At 39.2% G+C, this 17148-nt stretch overlaps 1 protein-coding gene across 1 annotated transcript in view; it reads right to left on the reverse strand.

Moving 5' to 3' along the window:
- Positions 1–211: 211 nt before the first annotated feature.
- tnfsf10l (TNF superfamily member 10, like) overlaps positions 212–17148 on the reverse strand; it is a 67265-nt gene continuing 50328 nt past the window's right edge. Inside the window, exons 3-7 of the mRNA XM_042512437.2 lie at positions 7167–7203; positions 6976–7083; positions 5239–5402; positions 4280–4390; positions 212–4178 (exon numbers count right to left, since the gene is read on the reverse strand). Of these exons, the coding sequence (XP_042368371.1) occupies positions 3993–4178; positions 4280–4390; positions 5239–5402; positions 6976–7083; positions 7167–7203 (606 nt within the window). The 3' untranslated portion in view covers positions 212–3992. The remainder of the gene's footprint in view (positions 4179–4279; positions 4391–5238; positions 5403–6975; positions 7084–7166; positions 7204–17148) is intronic.

Here is a 17148-nt window from a genome sequence, read left to right on the forward strand (position 1 = left end):
CCAAAACAGGATCTATTCCTCACCATAACCAAGTGTTTTTTTGTGCCTTGACATAACCACAAGTTAACCACAAGTGTTGAAATATACAGATCAGATGGTCAAAAACCGTGCTTACTGTAAAGCCTGCACTCCAGACGAGCAAGTTGTATGTTGTTCTCTTTGCTCACTACATCACTACACTGCAATACTGTAAATCTCGACATACACAGAGAAAGTTCAAATATTTGTTTATTTTCTTTGCAACAATGTGCTACACATGTTCACAGCTACAAAACTGTCCAGTACAAACACTCCTCAGACACATTCAATTCAAAAATTTTCCCAGCTGGCCCGGGGATTTACTGTAGGCTGTTGTGATATGAGTGTGTGCGTTGCATTATCATCGTGGCTGGAGCTGCTTCAGTGGTCTGTTTGTGTTGGTCGGAGTGCAAGAAAGAGAAGGCCACATGATTGTTGAAGTTCACCCTGGATAACAAACTGGCTAAGGCTCAAGTTTACAGAGGGAGGGCGAGTTCGGTATGTGTGATGTGATGGAGTGCTGGTGGGCTGAGAAACCGAAACGTGACCAGGTGCATGCCACCCAGCAAAAAAGCAGCTAAAACAGCAATCAAACACAAAATGAAATTTGCCCTCAATTTTTACGCTTTGCACGGAAAAATAACCAGGATGTGTTGTTGTGTTTTCATAGCTTTGCTAACAAACCTCAAAGCATTACGTGGCCTTGCATAGAGTATATACACAGGTGTGTGTGAACCACAGTGTGAGAAGGATGGGCTTAGCCTGGATGTCACCTTATAAATGTGTGTGTCAGTTTATAAATCCTCTTCTCTCAGGGAAAACAAATGAAGGAACACAAACAAAGACAAGTGTATATGTTAGTTTGACCTCATTTTATGAATTGTTAATGTGAACCGAGCCCTTTGAAAAAACACAAGTGCACACAAACACTCCCTGCATGCTTGCCGACTGATCTCTGACAGCTACCAGATGGCACAGGGAGGCTAGACAGTGTGGATAAATGAGTGTGTGTATTTGTGTCTTTACCCTGGACGTGACACTGGATGATGTGTGTGTCTGCAGAGCACAGACTGGCCTGTGGATATGGTGTGAGGTGATGTGTGTATCTCCTTTATAGTGCAAAGATGTGCGTGCCAGAGAAGAAGGCGTGCAGGGGTTAAGTCTGCGCTGGTTGGTGCATGGTTTATGTCTGTGAATATCCGCTCTTGATGCTTTAAAAACTTTCGTGTGTGTCTGTGTTTTGTTACTTAATCTGTTGTGCATCATTCTTAAAGTAACCTTTTTCTGTGCTCGCTTGAGGAACTTGATGAACGGGACTTTGCATCATGTATGTGTTTCCGGCGCAAAAATGTTTGCTTGTGTGTGTATCAGTGTGTCCAGTTGACTGGCAGCCACATTGGAGGGACTCATCTGTTGTGTCTGAAAGTACAAGATGTGCACATATTTAGCAAAAAGTTTTATCTGGCTAACAGGTGGCTAGCGGTTGAATATTAAAGGAATCGTTCAACATTTTGGGAAACAATGCTTCTATGCTGTCATGCAAAGAGCAAAAGGAGGATGTTTACACCAAATGGTTTAGCGTAGCTTAACTTAACAAGACTAGCTGTTGTTTTTTTCTTTGGCACCAGTTTAGCACTCATCCTCATCTAATTCTTGGCAAGAAAGAGAATAAGTATCTTTTCCAAAATGTCAAGCTATTTTTTGTTAGTTAATGGAATACTTCACTCACAAAATGATGATTTGTATATCAGTTATTCACCCCATGTAACGCTGACTCCATGACAAAGACCTTTTTTTACTGCATGCTTTCACAGTAAAAGAAGAATCCAAAATGGGGGAAATTTTCGGAGTAAAAGGGGCCTGTAAAACTATCATCCAAACATCCATTTTCAAACTCTCACACCACTCGTGCAATATAATCCAAGGTTCGTTTATCTAGTTGTATGCTCAGTACTTCCCAAACACGTGCATTTTTGTTCCAACTGTATTTTCTAAAACACTTCAAACATACAAACAATAAGTCTGGCAGGCACATGTCTGAACTCTGCTCCGGCGAACTTCTTTTCCGTGTGTGAGACTGTTTATGCAGAAATGTTTTAATAAGATTTTTAGTGAAAATGCATCTGTTTGGGAAGTACTAAGATCATGACTGGATAGGTTAGACTTAGATTATTATGCACGATTACTGTGCAAAATTGTAAACTGCTGTTTTGATATAATGTTTCCAATTGTTAAATTTGAACCCCTATTACAAAAAAACAATCAACAATTTTCTACATTTCTGGATTCTTTGTGCACCAGAGGCATGCGAGAAAAACAAAGATTTTGTCACAAACTCAACGTAACACAGGGAAAGTAATTCATGACCAATTATCATTTATCAACACAGCAAGTTTGCTCCAATTTCATGTCATTCTCTTTTATTGTCCAGATTTTATTTGTGTGTGTGTGTGTGTGTCTGTGTGTGTGTGCCATCAATTCTCCAGTGGACCAACTTTTATTTTCTGGGTTGTGATAAAACTCTGAAACAACTGGTATCAGTGATTTGCAGGACAAATAATGTCTTAATCAAAATGCTGCACAATTTGGTGCAAAAGTGAAAACTGTTTTAGATATCAAAGTCTTTAAACAACTTGTTAGTGAGTATATGTGTGTGACGCAGGTTGAAACGTGAGAAAACTGTGTTTTATGCAACTTAGACCTTTTTCTTTTGATTTGAAAACCACCAACACTGTGCTCTGCAAGTGTTTTTAGTGTTTTAGTCTGCACGTGTGTGCCTTCGCGTTCCCATGCGTGTTTTCTGGTTGATTGCATAACCATTATCCTTAAATTAAATCTGAATGCAGCTTCACAGGGTTGACAAGAAAGACAAGATATTAAGTTCTTTACGAGACAAAAGATTGCGAGGGAAAGTGAAACAGAGAAGAGAGATCAACAACACAGACAGGTCGGGCTGCATACCACTGTCAGCCCCTTTCGCTCTCTTTCCTTTTATCTTCTGCTGAGCTCACTCTTATTGGCATTTACAAAAGTTTGCCTCGTCCTCCTCCTTGCTTTCATTTCTGCTTTGTTCATAAGGCGTTCTATAATGCTTCTCACAGTCTTATTGCTGTGTCCAGTACAAAGAAACAATCTCCTCTAAAAATGTCTTTGCATAAAATCCGTAGTTCTAGTACTGTAGAGAGGCCTCAGTAAAATCCAAGTGGTTTTAAGTCCAGTCACGGTAAAAAATACATATGAATTACTTTAAAAATTACCACAGTTCATTGTCTACATCTCACTCTCAGCCATTCATATGTACAGTACTCTCATGGCACGCTGTAAAAAAGTTATATTCCACAATTTTTTTGCTTTGGTTTGATCATTTGACTTTCTTCTGCTACCGCTCCACAGTCCTTCCTCACATCTTGGATGCAGAGGATTTATCATTTGTACATTCTTCGGTCTTGAATCCAAATCTGAGGGGTCCAATTGCTTCCCGCAAAAAGGCTGCTGGCATGCGAGATATACTAAGATTCATGTTATTTTGGGGTACAGGCACCAGGGTGGCCTAATTATGTGGGCGATTCTCATCTGACAGGAAGGTTTTAAATGTTTTTCTGTGGTTTACTTCTCTTTTTGACATCCAAAAGGCGATTTCTTCCCCCGAAAGTCAGCAGAAAATTGATATCCTCGCATTTATTTTCGCGTGATTGCACATGTATCTTTGTATATCTTGCCCTCGACAGTTAGGTTTCGCCTAACGGAGAGTGAGGGAGTGAAATCCGCTCTTTTCTCTTTCACTCAAGCGAAGCCTTCAATCTTTTCCATCCTTCAGTGTATCCAAGCAAACTTTGAGGATCCAGGCCCACATCCCACAACTCTGCCTAAATGACACTTTTTCCAATAAACGGATATTCCAAAGGCCCCTAACTCATTGTCTCCAGCCCACCAATTTATTCATCTGTTCCTTTTTTTTCTTCCATATTTTACTCTCAGAGGTCCAGGCGAAAGGCGCCGAAGTAGCTGGAGGAATCGTCCGCATTGACCATCGTCGGGGACGACACGGACACAAAGAGCTCGTCGCCAGCCCTCAGCTCAAACAGTCCTCCCTGGTAGACAGAGTGGAGGGCGTACTCGGCGTCTGGAGCCCAGCACTTTGTTCCCACCCCCTTCAGGAGCTGGACACAAGTGAAAATTAAGGTAAAAAAGTTGTTTAAAAGTCTTTATCAGGCAAAGTAGATGTACTCTGTTTAGTGTGTAGTGCAGAGGGATAACATACCTGTATGGGGCTGGGGTAGGAGGTTTTCTTGTAGACGCACTGCACCAGCTGGTGGCTGACGCTGCGCTGGTCTCCGTCACTGGCTGCTGGGGATGGATAACGAAAATACACCTAGAGGAGGCAGAACAGAGAAATGATCAAAATGAAGCAAAATGTTAAAAAGCATGCATCTAAAACACTGAGAGGTATTTTAAATCAATGCTTTAATGATTATGTGATTAGTTAAGTTGCTGGAAAATTCAAAACATGAATTAATTTAGAACTTTAACAAATGTAACCAAGAAAGCATAGTTTTTCTATATTTGAGCAGTATTTTTCTTCAAGATCTTGTTTGTCATATAAAAACATACAACACATGATTTCTCTAAAAAGACAGTAAACAATATATAGACTCGAACAAGAATGTTCCTATTTTCTTGATATATTTTGGTTTGTTCGGGGTGTTTCTTGGTGTAAACCTTTGGGCAGTTGTGTGCAGCCCCCGGCCAATAACAGTGAATGGTTTGAACTCTGTAAAAATGTAGCAACCAGCCATCTCTCTCCTCTGTTTTGTAGATGTGAGCTGCAGGTTAATGGGTTTGAAAAGGGGCACATTTGCGAACCACACACACAGAGCAGAGAAGCCAAGCGGACAGGATGAAGCATTCGCTTAAGCTGAATTCACACAAATTCCTGCAAAGAAGCACCCTCCTGCAGGGTTGTGCAAAGGTGTGGGCATGTTTTTTGCCTTACGTAACATGAAGTCAAGTTGTAAATTCATCACTATAACTAGCATGACTTCAGCAGTCCTGTAATTTAACAAAAAATATATATGTGCAATTGTAGTAGTGATTCTATAGTAAACAATATTTTTTTTGTTTTATTGTTAAAATCCCTGTGTGGAAAGAGACACAAGTTTGTTTAAAATCTACACAAAAAAATACGAATACTGTCGAATACTGAAATTATAGTATGATCACCTGTGAGTACAGATAGTACCGCCCATCCTGAGGCACTCGTAGCTTCCCGTTGGACAGGGTCATGTTGTGCAGATGAGCTCCAAAGCTCTGATTGGCCCATGTGCGGACAACATGGCGACAGGACTGGTGGAGACCCGGCGTGGGGATTGGGTAGGGAGGGAACCCTGTTGGTGAGGAGGAGAAAAAAGCGGTGAGAAGAAAAATAGGAAGGATGAGTCGCACACCAGCGGCTCTCAGTCTGTCGAGTCATTCACATCCGCAGACGCAACATAGGAAAACCTACAGGATGTTTCAGCTGCAGTACAGTAATTGCTCACATCATAGCTACTTTTCTATCATATTTCAGATTTGTAGACGTGTGTGTGTGTGTGTGTGTGTGTGTGTGTGTGTGTGTGGTTATGCTCTGGCTTGGCAAACACAGTATGTCCCTCACCCAACTTAAAGATTATAGGATTTTTTGGAAAAAAAAAACCCATCAAAAGTCAGCCCTCAAAGTCTCCTGCTGCTGTATTTCCTTATGAGAAATCCAGACTGAATGTGTGAACCTCACCCTTTCTTCCTTCTTCCTCCTTGCCTACACTCACACACACACACACACACACGCACACACACAAACACACACGCACCTACACAACACCATCCTCTCCCTTTGTCAACTCAATGGAAATAACATCAGTTGGCCTTTGCCAGATTGTCAACACCCTTCAGCTCACACGCCAGTCTCAGATGTAATGATACAAAGGTCTGGTCAACACACACACACACATACACACACACGAAAAACACATTTTTCTTACCGGTAACGCTGTCCTAATAAATATCTGTTTAACTGCCGCACACATTGATATACCTTGTGATCGAGCCAGTTCATAGAGCTTATTTTTTTCCCAAGGAAAAGCCTCTGGGAGGAAGTGACATTTATTTGAAGTAGAAGGTCAGATAAAAGGAATCTGAAGCATTTAATGTACAACTAAACACTTCATATTTGAGATTAAGGTGGAATTTGCGCAGATAAATAACTTAATTGATAAATTAACTGAATTGATCCTTTGTACAGCAAACTAAATTTTTACGCTCCTCAGCTTGCCCTTCTATTAATGATTAAGGGGTTTATTTCAGCGAGCAGCCTGTTCCCTAAGGGAAGATAAATTACATTTCAGTTATCTGGCAGATCCTGAGTTTATGTTATAGGGCATGTGCACTGACAGAGAGATGATGCAATTTGAAAAATATTTTGTGCGTTTACCACACCTGCTCCTACTATCCACACTCAAATGTTTGCTGTCATGCATCATCGCTTGAGTCTTACATTTCTCCTCCTAAAGCAGTAATGCAAAGCTTTTTGAGGGAAGTTTTATAACATAATAAATGCCTCACTCCAGCAGTTATTAGTGTTATTTACCAATGCTTCTCCGCATATACACACAAATCAGCACACTTGGTGTTTTACTGTTGTTCCCTCCAGATGTCTGCATCATTCAGACAGACATATATAGGCAAGGAGTGAATACTGTTTATTGCATTCGTTCTTTATGGTTTAATTGCTTCACACACAATAAAAAAAGGTGTATTCCAGCTGTCATAAACCTAAGCTAATAAACATCTAATCCTGAAATACGTGATAACACACAATCAAAAAACAGCCTCTTGGATTTTTCAGTTTACTTTACTTTTGTCTCTTCCTTAAACCCTTGGCCTAAAAATAAACCAGCCGAACCCCTGACAAACATGTCTCACCTTGTGAGCTGGTGTCTCTGAGGGTCAAGTGGGCGGATGGCCTCTGGGCCACCGAGGTCATGAACTTTGACCCCGTGTTGTTGAAGGAGCGAGGCATAGTTCTGGCCTCTGAGAAGGAGAGGAAATGAAGGACTGTCAGACATGTTTGTTGCTTTGTTTTCTTTGTGTGAGAAGTAGAAAGAGAAACTCACCTATGAAGGTTTGTTTGGAGATGATGTTCTCTGTCACCTGAAGGAAAGTGAAAACATGCAGGTCACCAAAAAATAATCACCAGCAGTAAAGTTAGTGGCTCAGATCAGTCAGTACAAGTTAACTGGAGTTGAGAAAAGTTGACTAGAGATTTGTTTGCCCTCCTGTATAGGGCTTTCTTTAACATTTAAGGGAGTGAAGTTAATTATTAACCTGCAATTGTCTTGTTTTGTTCTTCCTGGGGTGATTAAATAGTAGTTGCTAACATTGCTGGTGTTGAAATCATTTCGAAACAAATCTTGTTGTTTTATGTTTTTAGAGGAGACATACAATGGGTGCGACAAATTAAAAACTTTGTATTATGTACAGTTTCTTTCAGTATAATGCATCTAAACTGTACATTTTTACTTTTATGAATACATTTCACAGAGTACTTTTTTGGCAAATAGAAATAATTAAACACACAAACAAGAATTACTTCAGCGCTTTTGTAACATTGTTTTTTCCATTTTCTTGCAGCTGTGAGTAGCTCCTTCCTTTCTGTTATGCTTTGCATTATGGAAAAACAGTGTCTGTCAACACCACTCTCAGTCACTTTAATTTAAAATGTGGCATTCAAAGTCTTTTTTGTCCTTTTTTAGTGTAAATGTGCCAAATGTCACTCTGTACAAGGTTATAATTGAGTGTAGTTTGAAGTTGGAATACAGGCCACCTCCTCTCCTGCCTCCTTCAGTCATCACAGATGTTAACTTTCCCTCTTTTCTTCTCTGCAGCACACATCTCCTCTCCATCCTGTCTCTGTTTTATTTCCTCCCCTGTGTCATCCCTTGTTCTGTTTCATCTTCCCCAGATGTAGACTCATCACAGATATAAACCGACACACATACACACAGATGCATTTTCTTACTCTCACACACTCAATAATTCCCTTTTTCTCACACACTTACATGTTATTCCTCTCTGTGCCAACTGTTGCGCCTTGTTTTTGTCTTTCTCACTTTGTAAATCAAACTTGAGTCATGGCTTTGAATATATTTTCAGCTGTCTTTTATTCTTTTCTAACATCCTGTTTCTCTCTTCTCATCCTTTCATTTTAACTCCAGGGTTTAACCTTTGTCACTTTATTACCCTTTCGTTCATACATATTGTCCAAATCCCAATACAACTCTTAACCCTCAATTTTTCACGTTGTGGTCGAGGGGTAGGGGTCCCTATTCTTGTTGGAATAGATGGATAGGGTGAAGTGTAACAGCTACATGGCCCTCCTAACGGAGGTCTTTCAGAAGCCCCTTTTAGCCCCTTTCATGCTGCCTGTTCAAGGCGGGAATATCATGCCGCCCCACACATATAAGGTACGATTGCAGAATGGGCGGACAGAGTGATCTCAGCCTTAAGCTGTCACGGAGGTAGTAACAGCGGCAAAATGAACAGGACACAGAATGGGTGTGATGCTTTGACGACGTGTTATGTATGTATCATGCTATTGTTTTTAGGTCATTTTATCGTAACTTTTACTAAGTCTTTGCTAATTTTGGGAAATTTTTTGTGACGTTGCTCATTGCCTTGCTCCCATTTGCTCAGGTTTTAAGGTGTTAAGTTGTGAATGAATCCTGAATGTCCTGCCAACAGAAAAAGGCTGCCTGTAGCCCGTGTAAGAGAATCACCACTGTATAAGACAACATATTTGCAATGTCTGGCGACACTTGTCGTCCCATTGGTTGTCCCATTTCATAGAGGAAGTTTTCAACCACTGTCCATTGTAACTGTTTCAAGAGGCAAGGAGACATCCAAATTGAGGTGAAAGGGTAAATTTGAAATGGGATTTGGCCTTATTCCTTACATGCTAACCTTACACATTCTTCACTTTTTCCCTCATTTTCTAACATTTTTTCTGTAATCTGTTTCTCTTATTTTTTATATCTACCTTTCTCTGGGTCTGCTTGCCTTTTGAGCAAAAGGTCACAGGTTTAATCACCTGTTACTGGTCATGAGGCCTGTCCAAAGTCCCTGAAGCAGAGCACTGGAACCCCCTGTGGTATAAATCCCCGATTAATTTGCCGAAATGCCACAAAATCCTGAATATGATTAATTTCACCAGTGTTTTTAATGGTCATCCTGCTCGAACCGTGGTGTTATTCTTGGCAGCTGCGCTCGTTTCTCCTGCATCAAACATTCAACCCAACCTGCAAATTGGACATGATCGCTCTGGGGTTTGGCGTGTGTGTGTGAGTGTGTGTGTCTGTGTGAGTGCAAGCATGGGCCCCCCTCTCGTGTATACCCTATATACTCCAAGGGGAACTCAATACAGTAAAGTACACAGCACAGACTGGGCTGTGTTAGCTCGTCTCACTAGGCGTGCCGGGCCTGCCTCTGCCTCACGTTCCTCAACTCCTAAAAGCAGAAAATTACCCGCACGCACGTGCACACACATTTGAAGAAAGAGAGAAAATTAGCAACAGATTTCTGCCCTGCATGTGGCTGTAGCCGAACAAGAAAAGTAAAAAAGAAAGGGGGAGTTTTTCGACTCCCAGACTCGCTGTGAGCTATCAAGCCTCTGTCAGGGACCTGCAGAAGTGCATGTTTTCAATATACAAGTTCAACATGTCTGCTGTCTTTAAAGCTTAAACACTCACATGGGAAAGCAGTGGATTGCTAATGAGTGAAATCAGCTGTAGAGGCTTCATGCATAATTTATGTTCCACACAGCAGTGGAAGCTTTCTGTGGCATCCTGAGAGACTTCGGACCAGCTGCATGTTTAAAGGTAAATGCGGCTGTCATGGAGTCCATTTACAGTGTTTCTTTACTCACTGTTTTCATCTGGTTTGTATTTAGAGCACATTGCATGTAGTAAGATGTTTGTACATTTAGAGGAAAAGGCATAAAAACCTGCTGGAAAATAATTGCAAGGACATTAATTAGCGAAATCAGTGTGGCAATATGAGAAATAATTTCCTGGAGGAGACTTTCATGGAAACATGATCAAAATAGTACAATTAAATTGAGATAAAACAGAAACTGGCTGTAGTAAATTACAGTTAGCCTTCATTTTAACTGCAATAAATAGTTGTGGTTTTAATAATAATCAAGAACAAATGGCTACAAACAGACAGCCTCTTCTGAAGGGAGGAAAATGGTTCCTGATATTCAAACACAAACATGCTTGTAGTAATCTTAAAACATATTCTCAGCAGCACCACAGCACATGACTCTTTTCATCGGTTGTGTGGAAACGGTGCACTCTTGGCTGCACATATGGCTTCAGTGGGATAAATTCCTAGTTTTGTTAGAAAAAGTAACTCAAACTACGTTGTAAAAAAAATCAAACTGACCATGTACATGTGAAACAAAATTCGAACAAAATATAACAAAAAAAAAGTCATAGCAAAGTTATGCCGTTCAAAAAGTGCCCACTTATTCACAGGTCATACATAAACCAGAAATAAAAATAACTCTTCTATTCATGGGAAAGTGCAAAAAATGTCAACTTTAGCTTTGCATGTAGTGTAGTGGTCAGTGACCCTTGACATCTCAAAACCGATGAAATGAGGCATTTTTTTGACACTCCAGTTGTTGTAGCATGCATACCTGTGGGGCACCAAGATGACCTCTGATAACATTTGCCCCTGACATACGTTTCTTTAACACGTCCTCTTTTTCCTTTTAGCAAGCATGATAAGAAAGCAAAACATAGGTCAGATTTGATGCAACACGCCTTTCTCTCTCTGCTGTGGTTTGATGGAGGCTCCGTCCCCATTATTGACATCAGTTGTTTCATTATTCTTGCCTTCACAAAAAGATTATTTATCGGATTATTAGATAGTACCAAAAAAGGAGGGAAAATGTCCAGGAAACTATTTATAATTCTCTTAATAATATATTTTAAATTATAATATAATAATAATTATCTTACAGAAAAGGGAAAAAAACAAAATTAAATAATAATAATAATAATAATAATAATAATAATAATAATAATAATAATAATAATAATAATAATAATAATGATAATAATAATAATAATAATAATAATAATAATAAAAAAAAGAATAATAACAATATAATTTCTTTTCACACTTTCTTGAGGTAATTTTCTTGTTTTTTTGCTTATTTATTTGTTTGTTGTTTTTTTTTTTACTTTTTTGTTATTTTCTAGTCATTTTCCTATATGTTTTTACTAGTTTTTTGCTTATGTTTGGACCATTTCTTCTTAAGTTGCTCATCACCCTCCCATGTTTTTGAAAGAAATCAAGCTAATTTTCTCAAGTTTTAACAGGTTAAACAGTCATAACATTGCCACTCAGTGAAATGCTTTCTTACTTTTTCAAAAGCAATAAATGCTGTACATCAGACTTTGCCACATGGTTATTCATAGTGTGCTTCCATGTGGACTAAAGGCCTCTGATCTGGCTCTCTGCCACCAGGAATAAGTCATGTTTATGTGTTTTTTGAGCTTTGCCCTTAACGAGAGTTTTAGCGATTGTCACGTGATGGTTTTGTACTGTGAAAAACTACACTCCTGCCCTCGTTAAGTGGGCCACTTTTGTTTCTAGTAAATCAGCCTGTAGCCTCTGATGTGACAAGCTTCGAAGTTTAAGTTCACTGCCATCGTGACCCTCTGAGTGTGCATGTAGGAAAGACCGACACCAAGGCACTGTCAGAGTGTGTGTTTCTGATGGCTTTATGGCAGCCTGTAACACTAGTCCAGCTGCAATAACACCAACAACAAATAAACCCTGAACTTTCCTCTTTCACCCTGTTTAGAGCAACAGACGGAGACAAAAATAGTCTGATGTCTTAATATTTTGTCTGGCCAAAAGCTAAAAAAACAAGCTTAAATGAGAAAAAGAGATGATGTGAGTAAATCCTTAAAAAACCTTGGAACTCCAAAATACTGATGTAACAGCAGGTGTTTTACCTTAAAGATGCACTCTGGAAACTGAGTCACTGCACAGCACACTGACCAGCAAAAAAAACATCCGACTGATGATTCAAATCTTTGACTTTCAGGGGGCAGCCCTAGTGACAGCTTCACAACTTTTTATGTAATTTTTACTTTCTCCTGCAATTTCACTGCAAAAAACCCTAAGAACATTGCAACATGCATCACAATTTTTTAGGAAAATCTGCTGTGAAATTTAAGGCTGCAACAATCCCAAGAACAGCCCGCAAAATTCTGGAGGGACTTGTGATATAATCCTTGACAACTGAAATCAAAGAATCATACATCAAACACCATTGATAGTTCAACATAAACTACCGATATTTCTATTATTCTGCTTTTGTGTCCCAGTACAATATTTAAAATATCTTATAAAGCTTTTTTTGACTGCACAAGTTGCATCAACTCCTAAAGTCATTTGTATAGAGATTAAATGTGAGTCCCAGCATGCAGAGTACGTGAAAGTCCTGTGCCAAAAATCAGAAGTTGGTGGGAAAACCAGAGCGAAAGATGATGGACAATTATGGGAAACAAGAGAAGAAGAGGAATGAGGATAAAAAAAGTTGGGGAAACACAGAAGAGAGTCAGAGTGGACAAGTATGGAGAAAAAAGAACAGGAGGAGGACTGAAAGAGAGGACTGAGAGAGGAAAAGAGGGACAAGTATGCACATGAAGGAGCGTTTCTTCTGCAGATTAGCAGTAGCTGCAACCCAATACTTTAATATGCTGCTCGACCCCGACAGGCCTGGACTAGCCGTGTGTGTGTGTGTGTCTGAGTGTGCAGTTCTTTGAGCTACGGCTACCAACTCTTATCAACACTAATCTGGTCTAAGAGGCTACTCATTCCTCACTGAGTGTGTGTGTGTGTGTGTGTCTGTGTTGTCCAGTTTTGGAGTGCGTGCAAATTTGATTTTTGAGTGGGGGGAAGCAGTCAGTTGAGTCGATGTGTACCAAAGATGGAGACGAAATACCTGCGTGTTTGTGTGTTTAATGGCTAATGGTGCTCCATTTAAAGCTGGACTGATGGCTAATAAGTAACTCAGACTTTGTTTAAAGACAGATTGGTATGTAGATTTGGAGAAAAAGGAATGTACACAAAGTTATTTTTTCTTAAAATTGGCCTTGCTTTTCTTCCTCCTAAGGCCAAGTTCCGTTTCAGAGTGACATCATCATGAAACAAAACCTCAACAGTTGGGTGTTTTGAAGGGTTCCTTGCATATTTGGCGTCTGCATCAACAATCAGTCTTGTTTTTCTTTTTCACTATCTCTTTCCTTTCTAAAATCTCCACTTGAGCCAGACTAGTAATTGATGCTTAGTGGAAAATCTGACCAGAAGTAACTCTCCATGAACACATCTGGAGTGATTAAGTTAGCTGTGTCAAAGTCAGGAAGCATTGTCTACTTTGGCCTTTGAATAATATTCCAGTCCAACAAGGCTTCAGAGACATGTGTTGCAACTAAAGGTGGTTTTCTATATCAGTTTTTGCAGCCCAAAAAATGTTGGCATTGTATGTTTCTGCAAACCACACATATATTAAGTTTGTGCCTTTCGTAAATGTCACAATAACTCTGATTATATGTATATGAGTTGAGTCTCTCATCAAGAGGACACCATGGCATGGCTGAAGCCACAGGTCAACAAAACAGAATAATGGGTATTTTAAATCCCAAAATGATCTTTTCCTTACCATAACTAAGTAGTTTATGCCTAAACATAATTACACATTAAGCATTGTGCTGTTGAAACTTAAATAAACCTAACGCTTCAACATATCTGCTACATAATAATGTACAAACTGTTACATATCTCTGGTTTGCAGAAATGTACAATGCTAACATTTACTCTGGCAACTGAGTTGATTTTTGAGTGTATACAACATCACAAAATACCGTAAAATACCAATTGCAGTTTCCTGGAGCACAAGGTGATGCCTTTGCATTGCTTTATTTGCCTGCACAAAAGTCAAAAACCCAAAGAAATTCAGTTTAGTTGTTGTGCAGGATTTAATGGCATGAAGCATTGAGGTTGAAGAACTGAAACTTCTGTGTGCCAAGCGTATGGAAAAACGGTGGCCAACGTTAAAATGTAAATGGCCCTTTAGAGCCAATGTTTGGTTTGTCTGTTCTGGGCTACTGTAGAGACATATTCAACATATTCGATTCAATTTCTGCTAAAAGATTCCCCTATGCTGCACACTGGACCTTTAAAACAATAGAAACAAAATTTTCCTATTTTAGAAGTTGGAACAAGCAAATGTTGATGTTTTTGCTTAAACAATTAACCAACAAAAGTATTGTTGATTAGTTTAAGGCTCACAGTTTTCAAAGACTACTCTGCCAATGCAGGATTGCAACTTTATATCACTGTCGAACTGAAGATGGACAGTGGAAATAAAAAAGGGCGTGAAGGCCACGAGATACGGCAGAGAATATACAGTAAAAAAACTTTGTGCTAAGAATACAAAACATTGTTTTACTTCTCCATCTCCGTAAATGCGCCATTAATGCCTGGACTGTGGAAAACCTTAACATTTTCTATTATAATCTACAATGAAAAAGAATATTTGTTGTACCAGTGTGTTGGGTGATGGACCTTTTTTGCTCTTGTTTCACTCACATGAGCAGCTCTGAAAAGCATGATTGTCTAAACATATTACAAAATGCAAGAGTTATTTTATATCCCTCTGACGTATCGGTCTTGTACATTAAAGTAAGAGCGATAGTGCCAGTCTTGTGACTGTGATTTACTCTGAGACTAAACAAGAGTCACCCATTAGCAGTTTATCGGTAAGAAACAGCCAGTAAAGGTTTTATGACAGGTAACGCACCAGTGGCTGACTCGATGCCAGTCACTGATAACTGACCTGTTTGCTGTGGGAGTTTCCTGCCAGACAAATGTTGTGTACAGCTGAGGAAGCAGTTGGCTTTACACACATGAGAAAGAGCAGATTGATATCACCCTTTATTGCTTTTCGACTTCAGTTCAGATGAGACTTCAGGTTATTACCTCGGTTCTCTTCCTCGGGCTCTTTTATCGATTTCACCACACAGGATGAAACTGTTTATACACAACAAACAGCACATTATTGAGTCAGTTCTCACATTTACCTTCCTTTACGTGTTTGTTTGTGTTTCTTTCTGTATTGTTCTCTCCGGTTCCTCTGCAGGAGGACAACAAACAAACTTCAGGCAAGGAGGCAGTTTCTACATTGCTGACTACTGCATTAATTCTGTAATTCTCTTCTGTCTCTGTCCCTCTCTGTGTCTCTTTATGTCTCTCTATCTCTGTCTGTCACCCTTAATCTCTTTCACAACATGGTTTTACTCCTAAGAACACAAACAGCATGAAACTAGGCCAGGGGCGGGGTTGTTTTAACGCCTCAGTTTTCTGTTCCTTACACTCTGAGTGTTTTAAGTTTCGTTTCACACAAGCAATATCAATATCAATATCTATACAAATACCTGTATGGGTACGTCATAACTAACACAGCGGTTTCTGTAGACCTTTATGTCAGCCATGATCTCCAGTATGAAAAAAAGATGAGACAATTTAGTTGTTTTTTTTTATTCCCATAATTGATGTTCCCAATTATATTCCTGATGTTGTAATAATTAAAAATATTACTTAAAATATAGTCAGTGAATATGGTTATTTGGATAAATGCTTATTATAACCCTTACATCAAGTTATTGCTGCAAAGTTTGTGTTAAATTGATTGAATCCGTTAAATGAGCTATTCCTATCAGATAATTCTACAATGAAGTGGATGTTGTGATTGAGATATCCCATCAGAATAATAATACATAATCTCGTTGTTCATGCCCCAATCTCATCAAAATATTGTGACTTGAGTCATCAGTGCTGATTTCTGTGTCTTTCTGTTTCTGTGTTCCCAGAAACACTTGCATAAAAACATTTATGATTTCTGCATGATAAGTCACAAAAACAACAGTGTCCCTGATGCTTGCCTCAGCACTTCTCATGTTTGCATGTAAATATAATCATTGGCCTCTTTTGCTATCACTTTTTATTGTTTCCAGTAGTACTTTGGCCGTGTCGGTTGGTGCTGACACACCAAAACTTAAAGCCGTTAGAGGAGTGATGTATGAAAATAAAACCTAGTGCAGGAATAACAAACTACTACTGCATTTAAAGTAGTATACAAGCTTTGCATGTGTATCATTACCCCGTTAATGTGTAAACATGAGTGGCATCATCACAGAGGTTCAGTGGACTGGCTATGTCACATAGATGCATGTTTGTAATCACAGGTCATGCTGTACATATTCTGATGCCAGTGAACTTCACACAGTAGTATTATGTTTATTTTGAATCTTGAATTGTGGGTGCATTGTGCTAAAGTAATGATCATATTTAGTTTTTCATTGCCCTCTTACTATTTTTTTTTTTTAAGAAATAAAGCCATTTCGCTCGAGTTTCAAAGAGTTAACAGTGCAAGGATATTTCCTGTTTCCAAGCATCACCAACTCTCCAGAATAGTAGACATTGTTAATACAATGATTTCCTGGGTCGGCCCACGCTGGCAACTTAACCCTGGCTGCTTTTTGGCTGTAAGTCACGTCCCATGTGGGGCCACAGGTGCTACAGGTGACACAGCGTTACATGATGTGACCAGTGTGTGATGCACATATAGTGCAAGCAAAACTAGACTCTCGTAAAAATATAATACAGTGAGCAAATCAGCTGACAGTGACTCAGTGTTTTAAAATAACTGTCATACCTGGCTGCTAAAGAGAAACCAATACGATGATCAGTGTCCAAACTGTATTAGTCAAAGTGCAAATCAAGAGGGAGCTCTCAGGCAGTTATTATTCATTTCCTTCAGTACCTTACATTTAAGGTACTTTACATTCAGGTGTCTTATGATATTTGCAGTTTAGTTTTATAGAAATACTGTTTTCAAGGCATTTTATTGTAATGTTAATTAGCTTCTTTTGCATGTATACTAGGGTCTGTTTCATTAATATTTTGCTCAGCCTAGCAGTGATTTTGTTTTTGCAGCTTGACTCTGGCAAATGTGCA

This window comes from Plectropomus leopardus, chromosome 23 (assembly GCF_026936395.1).
Source record: "Plectropomus leopardus strain MGB_pleo_1.0 chromosome 23, ASM2693639v1, whole genome shotgun sequence".
Lineage (NCBI taxonomy): Eukaryota > Metazoa > Chordata > Actinopteri > Perciformes > Serranidae > Plectropomus > Plectropomus leopardus.